A 16,754-nucleotide genomic window follows, 5' to 3' on the forward strand; every position below is an offset into this window, starting at 1 on the left:
AAATTAAAATAAAAGTTCCACAACTCTGTAAACTCCCATACCCAATAAGTTGGAAAAAGATAGAGTGCATTTCTCAACCTCAGAATTGCCTTATGTAATTTGCAAAGTTAACACTGTATCATAGCTGTAACATTGTCACTGTTGTAGGAACCATGCAAACCAATTTGGCCATAGAAAGCTTCCACAAGCAATGTTAGAATGACCAGTCAACATTTTTTTTTGACATACAATGAAGGATGCAGATTGGTTTAGATACTGGGGACAATCCACACAATGGCTCTTGAAATAGGACATGGGATGTTTTAATGACCAGCTGAAGATGTTAAAAGGAATCTTCAACATTAGAAAATTGACACCACCAATAGTGCAATTACCCTCCAGTACAGGATTGGTCGCCTAGATTTTTGTACTTCTGTCTCTACAGCAGGACCTCAACCAACAATCTTTCAATTCAATCGGCGTGAGTGTTGCCCACAGTTGACGACATGAATAAAATAGCCTATTCATTTGGATACACAGTTTTCAGATTTATTTACCGTGCTAAATTGCTAGCCCCGTGAATTATCTCGGACCATAGAAAGAGGGAGCAGGACAATCCAGCGGTCTAACAAAAATCACATTGTCAGTCAGATTGAAAGATCAGGAAAGGGGTACAAGGAAAAGTGGGAATTCTGACTTTTATAGTAGTACTGACTCACATCAATAAAGCCCTATTCCGTTAAATTGGTTAGGATCCAGGAACTTCCCGCCACAGTGTTAATCAATGGGTTACTGATCATGCACCACATCCTGCTAGTTTTAGTCCTTTAATTCTTGTAAGGAAACTAGGAACTAATTTTTACCCCACAATATAGCGTGAAGCGGACTCTATTTAATCTTCTGAAACACAAATGAGAAATTACTCCCAAGGCAGAATCTCCTAATTTGCTAACTGGGACAGCATTCTTCAGCTGTGAAGTGACTGACGCATCTCAGTTGAACTTGCATGCAAAATATGTTTTGTATTTAATAGACACATCCATTGATGTAAAACAGAAGAAGGTGAAAGTTCTCTGCAGGTCTGGTAGCATACACGTGGAGAAGGAAGCTGCACATTTGCCACCAGACTTTCTTTTTGCTTTCAGATTTCTAGAAGCTGTAGCATTTGCCTTTGTGACAATCAGGGATACGCTCACTAACTACAAGAAGTTCATCAGCATCCAGGTAAAACGAGGGCAAGTAGTTTACTTGCTTTGACGGGGGCAATATTTCCTTAGGTTTAACGAACAACAAAATGAACTGGGAGCCAAGAGGTACATACGAGTGCCCAGTCGGAGCAATGAAGTATATACAACAATGCACTCTGGTGTCCTGGATCCGCTTCTTCCTGTTGACATTCAGTTCTTCTTTCAGATATGTTTCATACTGATCATTAATAAATTCTGTGATTGGCTGCCAGCTAAAATGGAAAATTGGAAATAGAAAATATAATTAAACTGACCAAGCAGAAATATAACTACAGCAGACTTATCAAAGCAACTAATAAACCGGATGATTTAGAATTAAATTAAAAACAAGTTCAGATTTGCCTTGAACTTCCAAAGGGTCACATTCTTTGATGTGGTTATTTTATAGCTGTAATTTTATTTTCCACTTAAGGAGGAAAGTCAAGTTGTCAACTGTGAGAATTTCTAGAATTTCATTTCTATACATGGTGGTCAACTACTTTCAAGTGAAATGTTAAAATTCTGATCAGAAACATCACATTTGGAGGTACACCGTTGTGACAAGCCAAAACCAGACCAACATATCATCTGCCCTCTTGCAGAATTAACAAGTTTTGAAACATTTATTTAAGTTTGCACTTTAAGGTCAGTTGGAATTTAATGAAGAGCTTGCTGTGTGCCAAATGTTTCTCATTGGGACGTTACATTTAACATATCTGGATGGACATGATAAGAAAGATGAATTGGAATTTGTTGCAATAAAAAACAGTGCAGGAGTAGTATAATATATCAGAAAAGAGAAAGGGTAATTACATGAGTGTGATGGGCTTTGCTTATTCTGAGAGGTGAAGGATTTTCATCTGAAAATATAACACGGAACTGAAATCCACCTCAATAATGGGCATAGAGCACATTCACTTCACTGACATGTTGTGATTGCTCTGCATTCAGCGTACTTTGATGAAGTGCAAGCTAGCAAGCAGACAAAATTACATCTTCCTGAAGTAATCAAAGCACTTAAAATACTACTCTGAAAAGGAATAGTGATGCTTGCTGTTTTGATTCATACAAACCATGTCCCATTTTAATGTGGAGATGACTGGTACTCACCAATTCTCATTGTTTATCTGATCACCAAATCCTGGGGTGTCAATTACTGTCAGTTTCATACGCACTCCCTTTTCCTCAATATCTGCAACAAATTAATTGGTCTTGAATAGATCAAGCCCATCAACTAATGACTGGACATTCACTTTCAAAATAAGGCAATGTTCTGTTTCAGACTGAAGCACTAGCAGTATTTTCCATGTATTTATTCAGCTATACTGCCGTACCCCAATTATTAGTTGATAAAATTATTTCAAAGCTTCTACTTCGGCACTTTGAAAGGAATATCTGGATCTGCAGATGCTACAGTCCGGGCCAGGAATCACCACATTTATGTTGCAAAAAGGGTTGAGTGATGGTGCACAGAAATTATGTCTGACCCAGAGAAGGAATTCTTCCAGTTGGGGCTTCATCTTATCACTGCATGGAAATGATGCCCGACACTATATGTTTATAGCTTACATGAATGTGCCAACCATCGCCTCTTCATCCTGGGCCTGCACATCCATCCACCAAGATGGTTTGAGGGTTTTCTCCTTCTTACTTGACAGAACACATGAACTGCCCCCATCCTACATCACCCTCCTTCACCTGCCTGGGCTTGTCCTCACTTTGAACAACTTCTCCTTTAACTCCTCTCATTTTCTTCAGATCCAAGCGTGTGGCCATGGGTACCCACATGAGCCTCAGATAGGCCTGTCTCATGGTGGGTTATGTGGAACATTCATTGTTCCACTCATACTTGGGTCCCTCCCAACAACTTTCTCCAGTACATCAACATACCATCAGTGCTGCTTCCCCTTCTTGTCTAGAATTGGGAAAATTTATCAACATTTCCCCCCAACCCAGTTTCTACGCTGTTCTCACCTTCACCTGGTCTGTTGCTGATTCCTCCCTTCCTCAAACATCTGTTCTTATTTCTGGGGATAGGCTAGCCACTGATATCCAACACAAACTCACTAACTCCCACAGTAACTTTGGCTGTACATTTTCACATCCTATTGCCTGTAAAAGAACAACACTCCATACTCCTAGTTTCTCTGTCTTCATTGCATCTGTTCTGATGATGCTACCATCCACAGGGAGGTCTCTGTAGTGTTCCCTTTCTCCTCAAATTCAGGATTTCCCACCACTGGTTCAGAGAGAGCCCTTGGCCCTGTCTGACCCGTCTCTTGCACTTTTCCCTTAATTCTTCCCTCCCCTTCTACAACAATAATTGGGTTCCCCAGTCTCACTTTCCACATAACTAGCATCTGCATCTATAGAGTAATTGGCCACTTCTGCTATCTTCAGCGAGATACCACCACTAGACATTGTCATCTTGTCTCCCTTGTCAACCTTCCGATGAGATAATTTTCCCTCGGTCTACTTTTCCTTTATTCCTGACATCTCCCAGCACCCCATGTGACTGCACAAGGTGAACACCTGCCAGTTTATTTCCTCCCTCCTCACCATCCAAGGCCCCAGGCACATTTTCCAAGGGAAGCCATGATTTACCTGCATTTCACTCCACTGTATTCAAAGCTCACGTCTCCTCTACATTGGGGAGTCGAAGCACAGACTGGGTGCCTGCTTTGCAAAACACCTAAGTTCAGTCTATAGAAACAACCCTCTCTTATTTCCCTGACACTTTGACATAACACCATTTTCCTGTGCCAACATTTCTGCCTCAAGCTTGTAGCACTGGTCCAGTGCAGTTCAAGAAAAGCTGGAGGAACAAAACCTCATCTTCCAACTAGGAACCTTACTGCCTTCAGAACTCATCATGGCATTACATAACTTCAGAACTTGAACACCCTCCTCATTGTTATCCTGCCCCCAGTCCCTCAGTTCTTTATTGTATGGGTGGTTCACAGAACAGCCAACCTATTTTCAACCATATTCACTTCTCACTAGCACCCAACCCAGCATTTGTCTCTCTCTCAGCTTACCAGTAATCTCCGTTTGCCTATTCATTTTTCTCTTTCTCCCTGTACTTCCTGTCTCGATGTTCTCTATATAATCCACCTTCCCAACCTCCTCCCAACACATACATACACCTAGTCACTAGAACAATCATTTTCCCACCTATTTTTAGTTCTGAAGGGTCATTGGACTTGAAATGTTAACTGTTCTTCTCTCTACAAAAGCTGCCAGATCAACTAAGTTTCTGCAGCACTTTGTTTCAGATCTCTAGTTCTTTGCTTTTACTTACAACTAATTGTCGGGAGGACCTCCATAACATCACACCGTTCCACTGCTACCTCACAGCTCATCTGCTGCTGAGACTCTTAGATGTTATCAGAGATAATGGGAACTGCAGATGCTGGAGAATTCCAAGATAATAAAACGTGAGGCTGGATGAACACAGCAGGCCAAGCAGCATCTCAGGAGCACAAAAGCTGACGTTTCGGGCCTAGACCCTTCATCAGAGAGGGGGATAGGGTGAGGGAACTGGAATAAATAGGGAGAGAGGGGGAGGCGGACCGAAGATGGAGAGTAAAGAAGATAGGTGGAGAGAGTATAGGTGGGGAGGTAGGGAGGGGATAGGTCAGTCCAGGGAAGACGGACAGGTCAAGGAGGTGGGATGTGGTTAGTAGGTAGATGGGGGTGCGGCTTGGGGTGGGAGGAAGGGATGGGTGAGAGGAAGAACCGGTTAGGGAGGCAGAGACAGGTTGGACTGGTTTTGGGATGCAGTGGGGGGGGGGGGAGGGGGGGGGGGGGGAGAGAGCTGGGCTGGTTGTGTGGTACAGTGGGGGGAGGGGACGAACTGGTCTGGTTTAGGGATGCAGTAGGGGAAGGGGAGGTTTTGAAACTGGTGAAGTCCACATTGATACCATTAGGCTGCAGGGTTCCCAGGCGGAATATGAGTTGCTGTTCCTGCAACCTTCGGGTGGCATCATTGTGGCAGTGCAGGAGGCCCATGATGGACATGTCATCTAGATGGGAACCCTGCAGCCTAATGGTATCAATGTGGACTTCACCAGTTTCAAAATCTCCCCTTCCCCTACTGCATCCCTAAACCAGCCCAGCTCTTCCCCCCCCACCCACTGCATCCCAAAACCAGTCCAACCTGTCTCTGCCTCCCTAACCGGTTCTTCCTCTTACCCATCCCTTCCTCCCACCCCAAGCCGCACCCCCAGCTACCTACTAACCTCATCCCACCTCCTTGACCTGTCCATCTTCCCTGGACTGACCTATCCTCTCCCTATCTCCCCACCTAAACTCTCTCCACCTATCGTCTTTACTCTCCATCTTCGGTCCGCCTCCCCCTCTCTCCCTATTTATTCCAGTTCCCTCTCCCCATTCCCCTCTCTGATGAAGGGTCTAGGCCCGAAACGTCAGCTTTTGTGCTCCTGAGATGCTGCTTGGCCTGCTGTGTTCATCCAGCCTCTTTGATGTTATCTCTAGATTTGACTGTTCTAACGTACTCAAAAGGTGGCCTTCCATTTTAGTATATCAAGATCATACAAAACTCGGCTGCCTGTACCCTGACTTATATCAAACCATGCTCATACATTACCCCCATTCTCTTTAATACCACAAGGTATAAGGCGATGATGTTTTAGGCTCTTTCCTTTAGTACAAAGTAAAATGGAGCACGCAACTTCCCATGAGTTCTGCACACCATTGGGAATGAGGGACCAGTTCAAGTTTTATTGAGAGCCAAGTACCAGATTTAACACCTGAACACAAAACGGATGCATGTGAATAAATGCAAAATACTGTGGATGCTGAAAATCTGAAATAAAAACAGAAAGCGACAGAAAAAATTTAGGAGTAGCAGCATCTACGGAGAGAAAAACAGCTGATGCTCTCAAGTACAATTACTCATTCTTCAGTACTGCTCCAAAGAGGAGTAACTGGACCCAAAATGTTAACTCTTTCTCTTCAGAGATGCTGCCAGCCCGACTTAGTTTCTCTATCACTTCCTGTTTTTGTTTCAGAAGTCACTGACTTAGATTTGAAGGGACCTAATGACGTTTAGATTTACTGACTAAGAATCCACAAAACCCCACGGCCAGCCCTGGAATGTGGATTAGGATCCATTAGCAGCAGTTGTTGAGTATTTAGTTGTTTACTCTTAGCCACCAGCAATAAGCATGGGACAGCCCATTGTCTGATCAAAGAGATAGAACCTGAAAACACGAAGATTTCACCGGCTAGACTGGGAGAAAAAAAGTCACTACAGAGGGCTTTATTGTTGGCAGTCATTTCAAAAATTCTCAGAAGACAGAGAAAATGACTTCTTACAGACACTGGAAGTTACAACTTAGCAAAACAGGGAAAACAAGCTCATGTGATGTTTGAAGTAACTTTAGATGGGTTCCTGTAAAGTCTACTTTTCAGGAGAGGGTGTGGCAGGATGTATAAATATGCAGCACAAGGGGATCAGCTGTGTTAAGAAACTAACAAGGAAATCAGTCAGCAAATAAAATATTAAAATCATGAAGTAACTTTTAATTGACTTTTTATTTTAGTTTGTTAGAGTAGAATTGTAAAACATGAAATTCTGCTGGATGATCCTGAGTCAGTCATGCAGGATTCAAATTTCTTTTTATAGTTATCGCTATGGAGACTGGAACAGCTCGTTGAGCTAAACTGGTTGCTATTTGAGCAATGCCTCGACTTTGAAACTCTCATTCTCATTTTCAAATCCTTTCATACCCCTGTACTGTCTTTTCTCTATAACTCTTCTCACCCTAATGCCGTCCAAAGATGACTGAATCCGTCTAATTATGAGCTCTTGAGCATTCACAATTTTAATTGTGCTCCTATTGACGGCTGTGCTGCTTAAGCTCTGAAATTCTTTCCTAAACCTCTGTACCTCTATTTCATTTAGGATGCTCCCTTAAAATTTAACTCTTCAGCCAAAGCTTTAGTCACAAGCTCTGTTGTGTGGCTTGTTTCAAAAAAATTCCTTTAAACTACTTTGGAATGTTTTACTACACCAATGGAGCTATATAAATGCACATTGTTGGTCATCCGTGCACTTGATGCTTATGGTTCTCGAAATAAAAGTTTCTCTATCTGCTCCTAGGCAGCGGTTGGTTTCAGAACATTGACATTTCCAAGATCTGTTCACACAATGAAACAGTTTCTCTAGTTGAAGGGTTAGGGGAGCTCTATGATTGGGGCTGGGAGCCAGGATTATGATTTATGAACCTTGAATGCCAACCTATGCATGGAGATGTTTCTGGTATGATCAGAAACACTGGATGGGCACCTCTATGGCTCTATTTAGAATTCCTTGCTGCTTTTCATTTATTGCTTGACAAATTATCTTGGCAATTCAAACTATATTTTGGTCAAGAGCTTCAAGCTAATAAACAATTATATTTTTCCCACGCAGTAGATACTTCAGATATACATCGGGTCCAAAACCAACAATCACATTTTAACTGGAGCTGGGCAGATTAACGCTGTGGTCTCAATCAAAGACAGGGTCCATAAAGTACAAACATCACATAGAAACACAGGATCAGTCATACATTAGAGTATTGTAACACAATTTGCTTTATGTAGTGTGCAAAACCTTTATGGATTTATTTCTTAATGCATTTAAAGAAACATTGGTTTTGAATGGATTGTGCAACCAGGCAGACGTGGCCACGTGAATGCACAAGAATCACACAAGTGTTATTGTTCACATTCGTTCATCTCGATGCATGAGCTCTCTAGTTTAAAACAGTTGTAAAACTTAATATGCAATTACGGAGAAATACATTTCTTTCCAAATTCCTTTTGATTTTATGTGTAAACTCCAAAAGAGAGACTGCACGTTGCCATCAGAAACCTTAATAAAACCAAAAGAACTGTGGATGCTGAAAATCAAACAGAAATTGCAGGAAAAGCTGCTGTAGCAGTATCTGTGGAGAGAAAGCAGAGTTAATGTTTCAGGGCCAGTGACCCTTCCAGTTAGCAAGAGTCACTGGAGCAGAAATGTTAACAGATTCCTCTCCACAGATGCTGCCAGACCTCCTGAGCTTTTCCAGCAATTTCTGTTTTGTATCAGAAATCTTAAATTAGATAAAGAACTGTAACAGTGCCATTCCATAAATACATTTACAAACCAATTCCATTGATGGACTCACCATGGCTGATTGATTTCATTTCAACTGTCTGGGGAATTCGTTCCTCAGTTCCTTCAACAGATTTACGGCTAACCTTGGATTTGAACAGGGTGTTTATTAGTGTAGATTTCCCCAAACCACTCTGACCTGTGGGTGTAAGAAATGCTGAGTCATATCACAAACCTACACAGGTAAGCAGCATCTCTAATAAACATTACAATATTGGTTATTAGTTACCCTTTAACTCAATCTCTTTCAAAGATAAAATAAAGCAACTAGAGACAGTGAGAACTGCAGATGCTGGAGTTGGAGATAACACAGTGTGGAGCTGCAGGAACACAGCAGGCCAGGCAGCATCAGAGCAGCAGGAAAGTTGACATTTTGGGTTGGGAGAAGGATCCCAACCCGAAGCATTAACCCTTTCTGCTTCCCTGATGCTGCCTGGCCTGCTGTGTTCCCCCAGCTCTATACAGTGTTATCTTTAAACAATTATATGCATTTCTTAGTGGCAAACTAATAATTTAACTACAAACAAGTTAACAGAGATTAATAATATTTAATAACATCAAATTTTCTATTTAGTTAACATATCAGCCAAGGTAAAAGGACAGTGATAATGGGAACTGCAGATGCTGGAGAATCCAAGATAACAAAGTGTGGAGCTGGATGAACACAGCAGGCCAAGCAGCATCTCAGGAGCACAAAAGCTGATGTTTTGGGCCTACGTCCTTCAGCAGAGGCTCTGAAGAAGGGCCTAGGCCCGAAACGTCAGCTTTTGTGCTCCTGAGATGCTGCTTGGCCTGCTGTGTTCATCCAGCTCCACACTTTGTTATTAAGGTAAAAAGACACATGTAGTTAAGTGGTAGTGTCCCTATCTCTGGGCCAAAAGGTCTGGGCTCTCATCACACCCACCCTGGAGGTGTGTTATAGTATGTATGAACATCTTGATTAAAGTATCTACTAGCAAAGCTAAAGTACTTAAAAACATGACAGAATAAGATGGTCATTCAAACTACCAATTGCATTCGTTCTACTGATTGTGTACAGAAACAGAACAAAAGTCATTCAGTTCCTTGAGCCTGCTTCGCCATTCAATAAATAGGATCATGGCTGATCCAACATTCTTCCCATTCACTTTTATGCCTTTTCCCTCGAATTCCCTACTGAGTACAAATCCATCTCAACCTTAAATATACACAGGGGTCTGTCCCCATAGCTCACTGTAGCAAGGAGTTCCAAAGAAACTCAACCTTCAAAAGAAGGAGTTTTTCCTCATCTGAGTGTTAAACTGGTATTTCTTTCCTCCGAGAGAATGCCCTCTGGTCCTAAGCTCTCCCACGAGGGGAACATCCTCACAGCATTTACACTGTCAGAAGGAGACAATGACCTGGTGGTATTATCACTGGACAGTTAACCCAGAAAATGTTCTGGGCACCCAGGTTCAAATCCCACCACAGCAGATAGTGGAATTTAATTTCAATAAACATCTGGAATTAAGAACATAACTGTGAATCCATTGTCGATGGTTAGAAAAAAACCATCTGGTTCACTAAGATAACAATGTGTGGAGTTGGATGAACACAGCAGGCCAAGCAGCATCTTAGGACCAGGAAAGCTGCCGTTTTGGGCCTAGATCCTTCATCAGAAAATTTTCTGCTTCTAAGATGCTACTTGACCTGCTGTGTTCATTCAGCTCTACACCTTGGTATCTCGAATTCTCCAGCATCTGCATATTATATCTGGTTCACTACTGTCCTTTAGGGAAGGAAACTGACATCCTGACTGGGACTGGTCTATATGTGACTTCAGACCCACAGCAATGTGGCTGATTCTTATCTGCCCTCTGGGCAATTGGGGATAGGCAATACATGCTGCCAAGCCAACAACACCATCATCCTGTGAATGAAATAAAAAATCCTCAAGAATCTTACATGAGATTACTGCTCATCCTTTTAAACTCCAGTGAATAGAATTCCAGCCTTTGCTCATGAGAGAATCCCTCAATCCCATTTGGTTGAGACAAAATTCTTTTACCCACAAATTACTCCAGAAGATTATTCCATTCACATATTTCCATTGCTCAGGTATAGTTGGTTATTTTCAACTAATAATAATGAACTACTGGTTTTAGTTTAGTTGAAGTATAACTATCTTTCACCATACCTGTGATGGTGACTGTAAGTTAATTAAATAACTGAGCAGAGTCAGGAGCTTTAAATGACTGAGAGAATAGAGAGGAGGCTTAGGTATCACTGGCTGTCTGACAATACACCAAACAGGAAAAGGTGTTGAGAGATAATGGGAACTGCAGATGCTGGAGAATTCCAAGATAATAGGTGTTGAGTTCTATTTTGCCTGCAAGGTTTTAGCTCAACCATATTATGATACTAAGTCTCACCTTGGAGACCAGAGCAAATTTGTTACATTGACATTTTCTCGCAGACAGGAAATCCTTTGGCACTATTCAGAAAACCATTCCTCAGCATTTATCCAACAATTACCCGTATCACTGTAAACAAATTAATTAGTCACCAACTCTGCTGCTGGTGTGCACAGTTAGCTATCGCATTTGCTATATTTCAGCACGGACTGCACTTCTAAAGGAAAGTTTGTAATTGACTGTGATGCATGTTCACATGCCCTGAGGTCATGTAATGAAAAGCTAAATTACATCTGGGATAACAAGGTGTCGAGTTGGATGAACACAGCAGGCCAAGCAGCATCATAGGAGCAGTAAGTCTGACGTTTTGGGCCTAGACCCTTCTTCAGAAATGAAGGCTAAATTTCAAGTGACTGGTCTCTCCGGTGCCCAAATTAAAGGTCAAGATTTTCCCAATTGAAATAAAGGCAGCTAATGGTATTTCCAGTCTGGGAGACGAGTCCCAGAAGCAAGATGTGGACTGGAGCCCAGAGCAGGAAGCAACCTGAGCCCAGGCCGAGTTGGAGGCAAGTCTGGGCCAGAGACCAGCACATGGAGGCAGCGAGGCGTCATGTTCTGAAGCCCGGACTGCACGGACTCTGTGGAAAGAACTATAATTTGAGTACTTTTTAAAACTTTATATTCCTATGCTAAACTATTTCTTTTACTCAAAGGTATGTGTACCTAGGCACCCAGAACTTAGGATGGTGCCAAAGAGGTGACATTACAAACTTTTCGCTGCACTCATTCGACTGCACGTGATAAATAAAGGCTATTCTATTCTAAAAATATTTGAATGTTTAAACTAGCTTTTCCTTACCTCCACAAACCCTCCAACCTCTGTCACATTGGTTTCACTCACAGGAGTTGCCCCACAGTTTAGGCGGGGATAGAAAACTAGGATTTCAGTGGTAGTGGAGAGTGTGATGACACCATATAGGTTTACATAGAGAGGGCATAAACGCAAGGTCAATACAACAACAAAACTATTACTGTGTGCTCCTCAAAGAGTTAGTTACATTTCACCACCACTCAAATGCACAAGTTGCATTACTACTGTATTTGCTTGTTATATTTACTGTCTAACAAATTTGTTTAGCAATTAATAAAATGAAAGCCATCTTGCATAGGCTAGTAGTAGTAAGAGCTCATGAGATAAAGTCAACAGCTAACAAATACTGATTTGGGTTCAATCCCTGGTCACGCTCCAAAATTCATCTAAAAATCAATGGGCCTAGAAAGCCCAGGTCCCAAGAGAAAAGTTTTAAATTTAGAAGTCAACAACAAAATACATGGAATAAAATCAGTAATGAGAGCTAAAAATGTGACAAGCATTCATTATGTTACTGAAAATGCTTTAAATTACTTGGTGGAGGCAAAATTGTTTTCCTCATCAACAGTGTCACTTGGGATTAGTCATTCTCGAGACCCCAAATATATCGTTCACTCCTAGTCACTGCTTATATTTTGCAGCATTCTATTATGACGATCTAAATTTGTTTCTTTAAAACCATTTCTCCAATGAAAATAACAAACTCCAAATGTCTCTACAAAGTTTAAAGCCTCAAATGATACAATCACCCTTAATACTCTTCTGTCTCTTATTTGGCCTAACCAAGTCAGAGCAGTACTGAAAATTAATCATTGTAAGTAAAGAGAAAACTCAGAGCCAATTATCTTTTTAAAATGGTCCATTCCAAAATAGCCACAAACTTCAGACATCAAAACAAAATAATTGAACAATATGCTCTGTAGCATAGGAGACACTGTGCAGTCGTGCATTGCAAATACACACATATAATTCCCTTTTTTAAAAAACCATTATTAACAACATCACAGGACTTTGTTAAATTAGACTTCTTTAACCCCAAGATTTTAAATCTGGAAAGAAATATTGCTCAGAAGGCAATGGAACTCATTTCTAGCTCAGCTCCACATTTCTAAGCACTCCATACAATATTCTTCAGGTCACCATAAAAGGCAAAACATCAAATGAAAAGTCTAAATCAGTTGGCTGATGCAGATTACATGAATCATTCTATCTGAACCATGTGAGCTTTGTTTAAATGCAATGTTTTGATTGCAAGCAATAGATTATATTTCAAGTCATCATCGTCAAACACTGAACTCCTGGATCTCTTCCAGGGATAATGCTGTGGTGGTAAGCTTCTTAACCTTTTAATAACCGAGATCATTAATAATCTGCAAACAATATTAACACATTCACACTGAAATTTACACTTAAAGGTTACTAAAAATATATTATGAGACCTTGGAATACTGCTTCACAGTTCCTTGAAAGTAGATTTGCAGGTAGACTGAACAGTGAAATAGGTGTTTGGTATACTTGCCTTTATTGGTCAGTGCATTGAGTATTAGAGTTGGACTGTCATGTTGCAGCTGCAGAGGACATTGGTTAGGCCACTTTTGGAATACTGCATTCAATTCTGGTCTCCCTGCTGTTGGAAGGGTGTTGTGAAACTAGAAAGGGTTTGGAAAAGATTTACATGGATGTTGCCAGGATTGGAGGGTTTGAACTGTAGGAGGAAGCAGAATAGACTAGGATTATTTTCCCTGGAATGTCGAAGGCTGAGGGTATCCTGGTAGAGGTTTATAAAACATGAGGGGCATGAAAGAGGGTGAATAGCCAATGTCTTTTCCCCAGCGTAAGGCAGTCTAAAACTAGATGGCACAGACTTAAGGTGAGATTTAAAAAGGACCTAAGGGGCAACTTTTTCATGCAGTGGGTGGTGCATGTATGGGATGAGCTGCCAGAAGTAGTGTGGAGGATGGTACAATTGCTACATTTAAAAGGCATCTGGATGGGTACATGAATAGGGAGGGTTCAGAGGGAACAAGGGCCAAAAGCTGCCAAATGGAACCAATTAATTTAGGATATCTGGTCAGCATGGACAAGTTGGACTGAAGGGCCTGCTTCTGTGTTGTATATCTCTATGACTGTGTGACTTCAAATGAAAAGTAAAGGAGCTTTAATTTTGAAAGCAGAGTCCATGGTAGCAATTGTACTGTGAAATATGAACTAATTTCTCAGAAACCACATTGTGGGATCTTCAATACTGTGGTATACCTTTTGGATGACTTTTAAAATCAATTGTCTCATGGTCTTTGCACCAACATAAAACTTCAAAAGATAATGCAAACTGCTTCAGCTTTCTTCCTTCTTTAAAACATACACTGATTACATGGTTTAAAAATATGTTCCAGGCAGCACAACAAGTTATCATGTAGTAGTGAATAAATTGGCAAATCTTCTGTTTTCCAGTTTTATTGCTCAGGAGAACTGAGAGAATACAGGCCACTGGAAAATTATTTCTTTCCTCAAGGAGGGCACATTCTAAGTGTCTTGTATTTAGGAACAATCTAGGTTGGGGAGGTCATATCGTGATAAGGATAATTGAAACAACTAGTGGCCTATCTCGTAAGTGAACTAAGCAGCTGATTGGATGTAGGAAGTCATGGGAAGAACCCATTTTTATTCCTTTATGTTTGGAACACTTTCAGCCATACAAGTTATGCTGAGGCTGGAACAAAGGGTGCAAGTCATCAAGACTTGGGCTATACACTGCAAGTGCACACCAGTGGAAGCCTAGATGAGTGATTCATTCAGTAAATAAAATTGTTGCAGTATCACCAACATGAAGGAGGCAGTCAAAAACAAAATCCAAGTATTTTTAATGCACCTCAGGAGATAAAGCTTTTGATCCTCTCCAAACCACTTACTCGACTATTCAATGTGATCATGTAGATCTGACTATTCCACATTCCCACCTCCTGCTGATAACCTTTCACCCCTTTGCTCTTCAAGAACCTACCCACTTCGGAGGAAAGAATTTGCTTCCTCTGCCTTTTAAGAGATAGCCTTCCAAAGACTCACTACTCTCAAAAGAAAACATTGTCATCCCTGCCTTACATATGTGATCCTTTATTTTAAACAGTAACTCCTTGTTCTCAGGTAACAAAGTGTGGAGCTGGATGAACACAGCAGGCCAAGCAGCATCTCAGGCGCACAAACTCCTTGTTCTAATATGCTTCTCAGTCCAAGATGGCAGTGGAGTCTCAATGCAGCATGAGGGCGCCTGCCCGGAGCTTATTTTCTCTGTTCACTTTTATTTCTTTCACTGAGTTATTTTTTCTAACTTTAAACTATTTATCTTCTGTGGAGAGTCAACTTGTGCAGCACGGAGGAGAGCGAGCACAGCATGTGGGAGATCGAGCCCAACAAGGTGGTGAGAGAAGTCCCCAAACATCGGTGCGGGACAGGTCAAAATATGCCTTTTTTAGAGAGCTTGTTGTAGCTCAGAGCACAGCAGCAGCTGGGGGCATGGATCGGGACTTTGATGGTTGGGGATCAAGTCTAATGTGGGAACAGGGAGACCAACATGGTGGTGGTGAGAAAGGTCCCCTGGCATCTGCCACCACAGGGACAGCAGGCAGCCTCAGGTCTACCGTACAGCGACCAAAGCATAAGTGAGCAGGCTAAAACAGAGGGCAGGAGGCCCTTGTAGGGAATGCGAGCTCAGCATGGTTAAGCACAAAGAGGACTGTTTAACTTTCAACTTCATTTCTTTATTTTTCTGCTTTGTACCAAATATCTTATACCTCGGCACATTTGTACCTACCATGGCGCAGGAAATGGCGGCATTGTATACTTTTCACTGTACTCACGTACTTCTGTACTCAACAATACAACGTAATTTAATTTTAAAATTTCACACAAGAGGCAACATTCTCTCCATATACACCCTGTTCAAGTCCCAAGAGTAGAATTTCAAATAATCCACTTTTCCAATCCAAATGCTGGCCCAAACTGGTTTGGCTGGAGATTGATAGATTTCTGATAACCAAAGGCGTAAAGTTTTGGGGAGTAGTGTAGATAAGAGGCATTGAAGTGGTCCGTCATGATTGTCTTAAAAGGGCAGAGCGGCTTAATGAGCTGAATGGCCTAATTCTTTTCCTATGTCTCCAGGGGCATTTTGATATCAAGGGTGTTTCTAGATTGCTTATTTCAAACAAACAAGTTTCAATTCTGTTGTGTATTAAAAGTGGATTAAACAAACTGATTTATGCCCATGATTCAAATAGTCTCTTGCATAAGTATCCAACACTGTGTAAGCATCTGTATATCCCTTAAATGAAAGGCCTATCCAACATCTATTGTGTTAAAATCAAAGCATTTGTTCAGATTAAAGTAAACTTTTGTTCTTTGACAACTTACCTACAACCATTATATTGAATTCAAACCCTTGTTTCATAGCTTTTCTTCTCATCTGCTCAAGAATGGAATCAATGCCAACATATCCAAAATTTTCAAATCCTGACTTCTCACTTTGCATGGACTGCTTTACTCCCCCGTCTCGAGAAGGTTCCGACATTATGCTGGTTTTGATTGCACTATTTTCTGCACCTACCAGTATGAAGAAAAGAAAAAGCAATTCATATATATTTATATATATATATACACACACACACACACATTAAATTATTGTGACAAAATCATTGCAATGTTATATATTCAAATAAGTTAACCCCTAAGAGAGAGATGAGCGAAAACTAATGAACTAGCAGCAGGTAAGGGGTGCACAGAAACTAGTTTTAGAATGCCAAGACAAATATCCAAGGTTGAAATACACACATGTAAACACCACTCAAAATGACCTGTTGGGGCTCTTTCTGTGCTCAGTGACTGTATTTCCCATAGGCTCAGCACTGAATACAAGACCATTACTAATTAATACCAAGAATATACATACCTATGCAGAATGTAACAAAGGATATTCTGCCACAGAGCACAAATTGATTGAAGCAAACAAAATTTCTTAAAACAAGTAATCAACAAATAAAACAGATAACACAGTGTGGAGCTGGAGGAATACAACAGGTCAGGCAGCATCCGAGGAGAATGGTCCCAACCTGAAACGTCAGCTTTCCTGCTCCTCTGATGCTGCCTGA

General features: G+C 41.2%; 1 protein-coding gene across 9 annotated transcripts in view; it reads right to left on the reverse strand.

The window, feature by feature from the left end:
* Positions 1–16,754, reverse strand: part of LOC125463594 (septin-9-like) — a 258,165-nt gene that overhangs the window by 38,530 nt on the left and 202,881 nt on the right. For all 9 annotated transcript variants that reach the window (XM_048555035.2, XM_048555034.2, XM_048555038.2 and 6 more), the window contains 4 exons: positions 16,021–16,209; positions 8,387–8,512; positions 2,316–2,397; positions 1,301–1,438 (listed from right to left, as the gene is read on the reverse strand). In XM_048555035.2, the coding sequence (XP_048410992.1) occupies positions 1,301–1,438; positions 2,316–2,397; positions 8,387–8,512; positions 16,021–16,209 (535 nt within the window). The remainder of the gene's footprint in view (positions 1–1,300; positions 1,439–2,315; positions 2,398–8,386; positions 8,513–16,020; positions 16,210–16,754) is intronic.

Source organism: Stegostoma tigrinum, chromosome 22 (genome assembly GCF_030684315.1).
Source record: "Stegostoma tigrinum isolate sSteTig4 chromosome 22, sSteTig4.hap1, whole genome shotgun sequence".
In the NCBI taxonomy this organism is placed as follows: Eukaryota; Metazoa; Chordata; class Chondrichthyes; order Orectolobiformes; family Stegostomatidae; genus Stegostoma; species Stegostoma tigrinum.